The sequence below is a fragment of the Gordionus sp. m RMFG-2023 genome, chromosome 4 (genome assembly GCF_954871325.1).
Source record: "Gordionus sp. m RMFG-2023 chromosome 4, tfGorSpeb1-WG-v2, whole genome shotgun sequence".
Classification (NCBI taxonomy): Eukaryota; Metazoa; Nematomorpha; class Gordioida; order Chordodea; family Parachordodidae; genus Gordionus; species Gordionus sp. m RMFG-2023.
The window spans coordinates 18155312-18167086 of NC_088778.1; the positions used below are offsets into that span (position 1 = coordinate 18155312).

At 23.3% G+C, this 11775-nt stretch overlaps 1 protein-coding gene across 1 annotated transcript; it reads left to right on the forward strand.

Moving 5' to 3' along the window:
- Positions 1-822: 822 nt before the first annotated feature.
- On the forward strand, positions 823-11425 carry LOC135928004 (uncharacterized). The gene is made up of 10 exons (XM_065464309.1): positions 823-961; positions 1009-1083; positions 1129-1230; positions 1337-1729; positions 10146-10675; positions 10721-10804; positions 10841-10912; positions 10952-11008; positions 11049-11123; positions 11175-11425. Exons 6-10 carry the CDS (start codon positions 10738-10740, stop codon positions 11210-11212), a joined length of 309 nt encoding a protein of 102 aa, XP_065320381.1. The 5' UTR covers positions 823-961; positions 1009-1083; positions 1129-1230; positions 1337-1729; positions 10146-10675; positions 10721-10737; the 3' UTR covers positions 11213-11425.
- The last annotated feature ends 350 nt before the right edge of the window (positions 11426-11775 follow it).

Genomic DNA, 11775 nt, shown 5'->3' on the forward strand with positions numbered 1-11775 from the left:
GGAATCACAGGCCATTGGCTAGACCCTAGAACTTTAAAAAGAAGATCTGTGGCATTAGCCCTCAAAATGATAATAGGATGCCAGACATAAGATGTACTTGCAAATAAAATTATTGATAATCTATCTTATATTATATGTATATAAGCTTAAATACGCCCTTACCATCAAGTGCTAGTGTCGAGAGATTATTTAATAAGGCAAAACTTATACTTTCTGATCGTCACTCTAGACTTGGGGATGATAATATTGAAATGATTAATGAAACAAATTACCATAAATATTTATTTTTATTACATAAATTTTTTTATAATCAAAACTAACTATCTATATATATAATCACCGTAATCAAGAAATGAACATTTTCGTATATCCTTAATGTTAATTTTTATTTTTCTCATCAACTTTCCTATCTTCTTAATGTTAATTTTTATTTTTCCTATCTTCTTAATGTTAATTTTAATTTTTCCTATCAACTTTCCTATCTTCTTAATGTTAAATAAATCGATGGAGACTATATCTCTCTAATGTTAAATTTTAAGAAAATTTTTTGATTCGAACCCATGACTTAACGATTTAAAGGCAAGCGTTCTTCCCGCTCAACCATCTTCTATATTAAATTTTGTAATATAATCTTTCTTATATACTTTATTATTTTGCTATTATTTTATATTTTTATTGGCTAATTAATCTTTATTTTTATTGGTTTATTAAGGTCTTATTTCATTAGTTTAAATTTATTTTCTATCTATTTTATTGGTTTAAATTTATTTTCTTTGTTTTATTAATTAATAATCAACCATTTTTAATTAACGATCTTTTTTTAATTAACGATTTTTAAGAAGATCACCATCTTTTTTTATATTTTTAAGAAGATTTACAATCAAATTTATTGGAATTAAAATAACCAACGCAAGTAATTATCAAAATATCAATTCAACATCTAAAAAAATAACCAACGCAAGTAATTATCAAAATATCAATTCAACATCTAAAGATATATTATTTTAGCCAATTAAAACCTAAATTTAAAGGAAAAATCCGTAATTAATAATCAACAAATATTTTTGTTAAAAAGAAGAATAAGTATATCTTATAATAAAAATATTATTTTTTTATCCACTGATATAGCATAAAAGGTTATATTGGTGCCTCTCTAATTGAAATCCTGGAAAAAAACCCGATTTTTTAAAATTCATATTTATAGAATTTACTTAAGACCTAATAATATAGGTATATTTTTATTTGGATTATAATAGATATACTCATATTTATAAGGTATAGACAAATTAGTATTTTATAAAAAAAATATAATTTATTAATATGCTAATTTTTTTAGGCCCTAATTCATTTTACATTAAAAAGAATAATTACAATTTTTTGTAAGTCAAGTAATTTAATTTATATATAAATTAAAAAATATGGAAATATTTTGAATTAAATCTGCACAACACTATAGATGATTATAATTTTTATTAATATTGTAAGGCATTTTTATGACTTAAATTAATAATCAACAAATATTTTTGTTAAAAAGAAGAATAAGTATATCTTATAATAAAAATATTATTAAAAAGAAGAATAAGTATATCTTATAATAAAAATATTATTTTTATCCACTGATATAGCATAAAAGGTTATATTGGTGCCTCTCTGATTGGAATCCTAGAAAAAAACCCCAGATTTTTTAAAATTCATATTTATAGAATTTACTTAAGACCTAATAATATAGGTATATTTTTTGGATTATAATAGATATACTCATATTTATAAGGTATAGACAAATTAGTATTTTATAAAAAAAATATAATTTATTAATATGCTAATTTTTTTAGGCCCTAATTCATTATTTAAAGATTACTCATATACCTTCCATAAAAAATGCATAAACAAGATAAAATATATTAATATTGTAAGGCATTTTTATGACTTAAATTAATAATCAACAAATATTTTTGTTAAAAAGAAGAATAAGTATATCTTATAATAAAAATATTATTTTTTTATCCACTGATATAGCATAAAAGGTTATATTGGTGCCTCTCTAGTTGGAATCCCGGAAGAAAACCCCAGATTTTTTAAAATTCATATTTATATAATTTACTTAAGACCTAATAATATAGGTATATTTTTAATTGGATTATAATAGATATACTCATATTTATAAGGTTTATAAAAAAATTATTATAAAAATATAATTTATTAATGATTTGATTTAGGGAAAAAAATAACGCAAAATTTAGCGTTCAATTCATTTATGGCAAATTTTCAAATAAAAGTCATTGTATTATAGATTATATTATTTTTAATTCTTTACATTTAAAAATTCTCAAAAAAAATAGAAAATTTCTGAGCATTTGTTTAATTTAAAAAAACTGTACCGATATTGGAATTTTAGAAAAATATGGGATTGGCCGATATTTGCTAAAAATTTAATCGGTACCAATTTTATGCATATTTTTATTTAGTTTCCCTTTCTTGTAAAAAATCTTCATAACTCTCATAAAAAAGTGTCTTATAAAATAAAAATGATTAATGTTTTTTATATTTTTTTTAAGGATAGAAGAAGTAAAGTACAATAATTAACTAGTAATATAAAAGAAAATTATTAAATTTTTGTGTATTCTTATTTTTCTATTGTTTATTCCATTGTTTTTATTAAGTAAGATCTCCGATCGATCCTCTTGATTACTAAATGGTTGCTCAATGTTTCCAACAAACCTTGCACGTACATATTTAGCATTTTTTGCAGCAAGTGTTCTAACAGAATCAGACTTCAGCACAGTTGGTGATATAGATAGTGGTGTTAAATGACTTAATTTGAGCTGATTTTCAAAAATGGCTAACTCAATATTTAAGCCAGAAAAATATTTCATAAGCCTCGAGATTTAGTTAATAGATGTCCAAACCTTTGTCATCTATGACCAAAATCAGACTTGGGTAATATTTTTCTGGATAAAATATAGATAGCCATTTTAAAAAATCAGTCACTTAAAAACATTAGATATAGATAGCACTCGAAACCATTTCTCATATAAACTTGAAACTCTTACCTTTATAAAAAAATATTCTAATTTTAATTATCTTATATTCCATCTTTAAATTATTTCATTAATTGATATTGATATTTAATTTGTTTTTGCTATTTGTTCAAATAAAGATATAAGTTTGTTTTATACAAGAAACTGAATTCCATATAAAATCAAACCCTACCCCCTCAGAATTCCTCAAATTTTGTATATATATATATATACACTAAGAAAAAAATGAAATTCTACTTCTACACCACTCACTCGGTGATATGGGCGTTTAAAGGGCAGAAAAATCATTTTTGACAAAACCCACTTCATTAATTTTCAATTATCTCAAGATTAAATTAAGTTAGAGCAATTTAAATTTTATTATATAGCTTAATAATAGATCCTTAATATGACATGAATAAATGTAATACAAACTCGATTAATACTAGAAACCGGAGTACAAAACCGGAAATGGCCAAATAAAAAAAAGGTTTTTTTCAAATTTATTTTCTATATGTATACCAGACTGCTTTATATTTGTACATAATCCTAGACTAAGCTGAACGTGGGCCTAGGAGTTATAACCCTTTATATGGCTATAATTGATCAAAATTTAACATTCGATACTTACGTAATAACTTTTTTTTAAATTATGTCTAGAAAGTCCCTTATTTAATTATTTAAAAAATTATTTAAGAGGTGGGGGGGGGGTGATAATGTGGTTTATTTAGCTTTTTGGCTAAATTTTCTCTTGAAACTTAGCAAAATAGTTTTAAATCTTTTATTTTGTATAAATTAAAAATAAAAGAATACTATTTATTAGGGGTGTACCGATATCACTTTTTGGAGGCCGATCCAATCCGATATTCCCGAAATTAAATTGATATAGGCCGATTACCGATCTGATATCATATCTAATTTTGTATTCTCTAAAGATATCAATGATTTTAATTTGTAATATACTTTTTATTAGTATAACATCTATTTAATTATACCATAACTTATATCATTTAAATATATTATAATGATCAGTTATAGATATTCAATTCTATTGCAATTCTAAAAGTATATAAAATAATTGTTAAATCACTTTGGTTACTGCCACTCTCGGGGGGTATATTATTTTTATTTTTTTTGTTAATTTTTTATGTTATTTTTTATTTTTAAGTTATATTTTTGAGAATTTTGCATACAAATTTAATTTTTTTTGTGGTAAAATATAGGAATTATTAATTCCGCATATTTAAGTTGTATTTAGGAGAATTTTGCATATAAATTTAATTTTTTTTGTGGTAAAATATAGGAATTATTAATTCCGCATATTTAATTTATATTTAGGAGAATTTTGCATACAAATTTAATTTTTTTTGTGGTAAAATATTTAAATTATTTTTATAGGAGAATTTTGCCTACAAATTATATTTTTTATTTAGTTCTACAAATTTGACCCCACCTTTGAAGTTTAAGTGATTTTTAGGAGAATTTTGCCTACAAATTTAATTTTTTATTTAAGATATTTAAAAAAGATTTTTCTATAAATTTTTATTTAAGATATTTTGAAAAATTTATTCTACAAAATGCTGTATTAGGGGTAAAAAATAGAGGGATTCTCCCCATATATAAACGATGCGGAATTAAGAATTCCTCTATTTTTTACCCCTAATACAGCATTTTGTAGAAAAAATTTTTCAAAATATCTTAAATAAAAATTTATAGAAAAATCTTTTTTAAATATCTTAAATAAAAAATTAAATTTGTAGGCAAAATTCTCCTAAAAATCACTTAGACTTCAAAGGTGGGGTCAAATTTGTAGACCTAAATAAAAAATATAATTTGTAGGCAAAATTCTTCTATAAAAATAATTTAAATATTTTACCACAAAAAAATTAAATTTGTATGCAAAATTCTCCTAAATATAAATTAAATATCCGGAATTAATAATTCTTATATTTTACCACAAAAAAAATAAAATTTGTATGCAAAATTCTCCTAAATATAACTTAAATATGCGGAATTAATAATTCCTATATTTTACCACAAAAAAAATTAAATTTGTATGCAAAATTCTCCGAAATATAACTTAAATATGCGGAATTAATAATTCCTATATTTTACCACAAAAAAAATTAAATTTGTATGCAAAATTCTCAAAAATATAACTTAAAAATAAAAAATTGATAAAAAAAAATATCATAAAAAAAATAACATAAAAAAAATAACATAAAAAAAATAACATAAAAAAAATAACAAAAAAAATAACATAAAAAAATAACAAAAAAAATAAAATAAAAATAATATACCCCCCGAGAGCAGGGTTGCCAGATGTCACGATTTAGCCGTGATTCTCACGATTTCATACCTAATTTTTTACTTACCCACGTTTTCTCACACTTCACGCTTTTCTCACGTTTTTTGAGTAAATTAAAATAATCACACTTAGTCTCACACTTTTTCTCACGTTTTTAAATTTCTTTAAATATTTTTAAAAACAAATATAAAATTTTAAATTAATTTTATTTTAACATATTTAAAAAAATTGTAGTATTTGTTAATAGTCCAACTAACCAATCATATTCATTGATCAATTACCCACAACAGAAATTCAATTTTTAAAAAGTTTATCAAGTATAATTATAATATGTAAATAACTATACATTTCTTTTATGGATTTTATAAATCTTATATTAAAACTCGTAAAATTTTAAATGAAATAAATTAAGGGCAAATATTATAAAAGATCTAAAAAACATCATCCGTTTTCAATACTAATGGATGCATAGAATAAAGGTAATACCTTAGATACTTCAACAAAAAAAATGGAATAAATGTTTAATTACTTAAAAATTTTTCGTCTGACAGTGAAACCCCTAAAGACATATCTAGATGCTTGCTAGAAAATTTAAAATTTGCTGAACTTGAAATCGGCCTATTGTGCAGATAACGCATCTGTAAAATTTGGGAAAAATTAAAGTATTTGGACAGAATTGAAAAGCCATAGTAATAATATTATACCAATGGATTGTATATGCCACATTCTTCACAATTCGTTTAAAAAAGGCCATAATTTTTCTTAAATATGATATTGAGAATATAGTAATTAAATGCTATAATGAATTTAGCAACTCGACAAAAAGAGTTACAATTTTAAAAGAATTGGTAGAATGGTGCAACTTAAAATGGTCAGATTTATTTCGCCATGTTCCAACACGTTGGCTTACACTAATCCCAGCGATTAAGCGGATACTTAAGTATTTTCAACTCCTTAAAGAATATTTTTTATCATTATCAGCAACCCCACCAATTTTGAAAATAATTTTTGGAGATGATTTTGCAGAGGCATATTTAGGTGTTGTCCTTAACGTTGGCACTTTAGTCAATAACATAAATTTACAATTGCAAACTGAAGATGTATTAGCAATATATATACATGATCTTATCCTAAAACTAAAGAATTCATTAAATTTAAAAATTCAACAAAATTTTTATAGGAGCATTTCTAAAAATATTTTACAACATAATAATGATGTAGAAAAGGCAATAAATTTCAAAAATGAATCAAAGATATTTATAAAAAATATTATAGTATGTAGAAAAACGTTATGATATTATAGATAATATATGGAAATATCTTATCCCTATGACATTAAAATAATGTCCAGAATTAGAACAATTACAAAAAAATTATTAGTAATTATAAAATACCAAACATAGATACAGAAATTATCTTTGAGGAATATTCACAATTTTATTCTTATTATGAAGAAAAATTATCAAAACACAATCACATGAATACCCAAGAAAAATGGATGGATTTTCTTTAATAAAAACTCACCATTGATAGAGAAAATATGCAATTTTATATTTTCTATTCCACATCCAAATGCTTCATCAGAGAGAATATTCAGTCTAATGATTACTGCTTGGCGAAAAGAACGTCATCATTGGAAGCTGAATTTATAGTTAAACAAAATATAACTAATTATGCAAAGAGTTTTCAGCCTATCTCTACAGTGCCGATGGGAAATCTTTATTGCCTCTTTTAAAATCATCCATAAAATATAATAATTAATATTATGCTATATTTAATGAGAAAATTATATATCATAATTGTTATTAGTAAATCAATAAAAAATTTTCATTGTTTTTAAAATCTTGTTACATTAAATATAACATAATAACTTAGATGAGTATGCTACATCAATTACCCCGGCCGAAGGCCGGTTAAAAACGGGCCAGGCCCGCAAATTGGTGGAGATGGGGGGGCGAAGTTCCCCATTAATTATTCTAAAATAAAAACTCACGTTTTCAAGTGAAGAATATCTGGCAACCCTGCCCGAGAGTGGCAGTAACCATCACTTTATATAATAAGTAACAACATTAATCTATATACATTAATAAGTAATAAACAAATATATTATGAAATTTGAATAAATATTTAAAATAATATTTAACATTAATATATCGAAGATTTCTTTTTAGAAATACCAAAATTTCCAATTTATCAGAAATCAGCCTGTGGCGATGGTAACTGTCAATATCACCAGCCTTACTAAAAACAGATTCTGAAGAGATTATCGCACAATTTTATAAACGAAATGCGCAAAAAAATAACAATATGGCAGAATGTTTATTAATTAATTATTATTATTAAAAAAATACAGATTTCGATTTTATTAATAAAAATAAATGATTTTAGATATAACATTTTTAAAAAAATTTATAACTTTTTTTGTTAAAGACGCCATTTTATTTTAGATCGGATCGGCAAATTTAATATTAGCCGGTAACCGATATTTTATAATATATGAAATATCGGCCCGATCCGATCTACTATTTATTATTTGACACTTATTCAATAGATTATATAACATTTCTTGAAACGCTGATAAAATTCGCCATAATTTTTTAGATTATTTAATCAAAAAATTAAATAATTTAATTCCTCATTCTATAGTTCGTTATTTCATAACTTATAAAAATCCAATTTATATGTCGTCGAATTCTTAGTTATTACTAACCATCAGAAAATTATGTATTTATAGTGTGGGACCATGCACATGGATCCTATTGGACTAATAATCAGGCCATTTTTCACTTTTTATATGATTTATTACTGTTAAAAAGGCTAAGTAAATTTTGTTTTAACAGATTGTTTAAAGCACAACACATGTGCATTTTATTTATTTCAAATAAATCTTATTCCTGAAAGAATCTTAAAAAAGGTTTTTAACAGCTAAAATTCTGCAACAAAATTTTTTATTCTTTTATTCCCCTATGAAAAAATAAAATGAAAGTCAAAATTTATTCAAATTTTTCTGGTGATTTAATACATGAATTTAAAAATTAGCTCTAATATTTTAAAGATTGTATTACATGCAATTATAGAAATTTTTAGTCTATTAAAGTTATAAATATGTTTAGAATTATTTGGGCATATAATTTCAAAAGAAAATTTAAAATCACCCCTAACCACTCTTAAATTATTTTTTTAAATAATAAAAGACATAATTTTTAAATAAAAATTATTATGTAAGTATCCATTAAATTTAAATATGATCATACTTATGTTGAATTTTGATCAATTTTAGCCATATAAAGGGTTATAGCTCTTAGTGTCTAGGATTTTGTACAAATATAAAGAAGTCTAGTATACATATACAGAAAATAAAATGCAAAAAAATACCTTTTTTCTATGGCTATTTGCACTTTTGTATTTCCGGTTTTTGGTATTAATCGGGTATGCCATATTAAAGAATTATTAAGCTATATAATAAAATTTAAATTATTGCTGAGATATTTGAAAATTAATGAAGTGCAATTTTGTCAAAAATATATCATTTCTCAACTCTTTGACCTGTCATATCTTAGCGTGTAAGTGGTATATAGGGAAGTAAAATTTATTTTTTTTCTTAGTTGTAATTATATACTACCAATATACAAAATCTAAAAATATATGAGGGGCAACTTTTTTTGTTTATTTGATAGAAATTCACTATATACATAGTGTGCTAGCATATAAATTTATACTTATTTTATTAAGGCTAAAATAGTTAAAATGAAAATTCTGATCATCATTAAATAAAAAAAATGGAACTATATGTATAATTATTCTCTAAGAGCACTTAATAAAATATGACATTATTTGCTATGTATCTTATAAATAAAAACCTTTTTACAAATTTAAAGATAAAATTTTTAAAATTTTAAAGCTTCGAGACTTTTTTGATTTTTAAGAGCCAGGATAAATAAATATTTTGAATAAAATGTTTTTAAGAAAATCTATACATAGATTTTTATTATTCCATATATATCAGCAAAGCTCTAAAAAAAATATCCCCCATTCCCAACTGAAATTCCCTGTTATAGACCTAAGTTGCAGCCCAAACAAGAATATATTTGGGGTGAGATAGACAACTTATGCAAAATATTTTTACAGGCTGGCCAAAAATTTTATGTTTTTTCAAAAATTAAAATTAAGTATAACTATTTTCAAAGGAAAATTATTGAGCTAGACCAAACAACTTTTATAAAATTATATAGACAGTCCAAGTAGAAATAATTATAGACCAGGTTAGGTAAAAAAAAATAAAAAATTACCATGGATTGGGCTAACCTCTAGTATAGGGAATTTAAAAAAAAAATGATTTTCTAGAATTGATATTTTTTCCATTTTTAGCAATTTTTTAAAAAATCCAATTTAATTACTAGTGCTTATTTTCCTAGCATCTATTATTAATTTTTAAAATTGTCTTAAAAATTTTCCATAGTGAGAACTATGTTTAGCAATTTAGAAAGGGAACTACTAGTGCTTATTCCCCTAGCAACTATTAATAATATTTTCAAAATTGCTTTAAAAATTTTATATGAAATATAAGTGAAAACTAAATTTAGCAATTTAGAAAGGAATGCTATTAGAGGCAAATTTCAGAAGCCCCCCCCCTACACTCCCCCATCTACGTCTTATTTCTAAAATTTGAATTTTATATATTAGTTTGAAATTATTTATCATTTAGTTAGTTTGAAATTTTGAAGATATATCACTGTGACTATAAAAAGCTATATTAAAATACAATGTTATCATATTATTAAAATTTAACATATCATTAAAAATATGTACTTGATCATAAGACGCTCTCAACTGAATAAATAATCAAGCATAATAATAATTTGTAATATATTACTAAATACCGACTTATTGATTAAATGACATTGATATGCTGATTTCCGTGCCTATGATCGTATGGACACTTCATCGTAAAGTTTCGTCCAATTCTGTGATTGGTTCATTAAAGTGCGGGAAAACCAATAGTTTAAAAATATTTTTATTTATAATCATTGTAATGGAAATTAAAACGGTATCAAACAATATCACAATTCTTCTTGAGAAAAGAATTAATCCCAATATAATTCAATGTTAACAATCTAGATATAATCAATTTAGTAATGTAATTTTAGAAAACAAAATTACTAATAAAAAATCCAAAAGAGGACATGATATTCTATGTTTTAATGATTTGGAATATACATTGCATAGAGTAATTAATTCCAAATCATATTACTGATGTAGAAAAAAAAGTTGTTCTGGACGGGGTATTTTTCAATCAGTAAGTTCACAGAAAATCAAGATTATACCTTAGAACAATGTAAATCCCCTATTGGTAAGTTTATTTTATAGATAATTCACTATAACACCTATTATTTAGTCAATAACCTTCTACTTATGTCTGATAGTCAACCAATAACTCAATTCCAATTATCTCAACAAATTATACAACCTTCATTATCAAGTTTCATAAAATATTAGATTTTTAAAATCAATATAGTTTTAGAGTATCAGCTTACTCAATCTCAAATTCTAGCAATGCCCAACATGCAGTCTGCTAATACCATATCAAGTTTCACAAAATAAAATTTCTATAATCAATTTTTTTTAGGCAATATGTTTACTCAGTCTCAGTTCTTTGTCACAAACTCTCAACCAACTTTAACTAGTATCATCAATTATTATCTTTTTATATTCATTACTTTTAGGTAATATATTTGCTCAATCTCAACCCCTAGTAACACCTAACATGCAACCTCTTAATGCCATATCAAGTTTAACAAGTTATCAAATTTTATAATCATTTAATTATTAGGCATTATATTACCTCATAGGAATGACTCTAAAAAAACAAATTCCAAATATATCCTAAAAGAAATAAATTTGGAAAAGCTGACTACACAATATAATAATCATATTATTAATAAATTGGAGTTTGCTGATAAATCATCAGCTTATATTAAATTAGTATACAATTCAAATGTATTTGATAATATTTAATTTATATTTGTTTTATACATGTTGAATAATTTTTATTTATTTTAATCATGTTTCTTTGTTTTATACATTTTAAATAATAAATATTTGTCTTATACATTATAAATATTTGTCTTATACATTATAAATAATCTATATTTGAATAATAAAATGCTTCTTAATTTGCTGTATAAATTGAATCCTATAATAACATAAATAAATACATTTAAAATTACATTTTTACCATTCCAAATGAATTAATAACATTTTTACCTTTCCAAATGAATCAATAACATTTTTACCATTCCAAACCTGTTAAATATAATAAATAATACATTAAAAATTAAATTTTTCCATTCCAAATGAATTAATAACATTTTTACCTTTCCAAATGTATCAATAACATTTTTACCATTCGAAACCTGTTAAATATAATAATAATACATTAAAAATTAAATT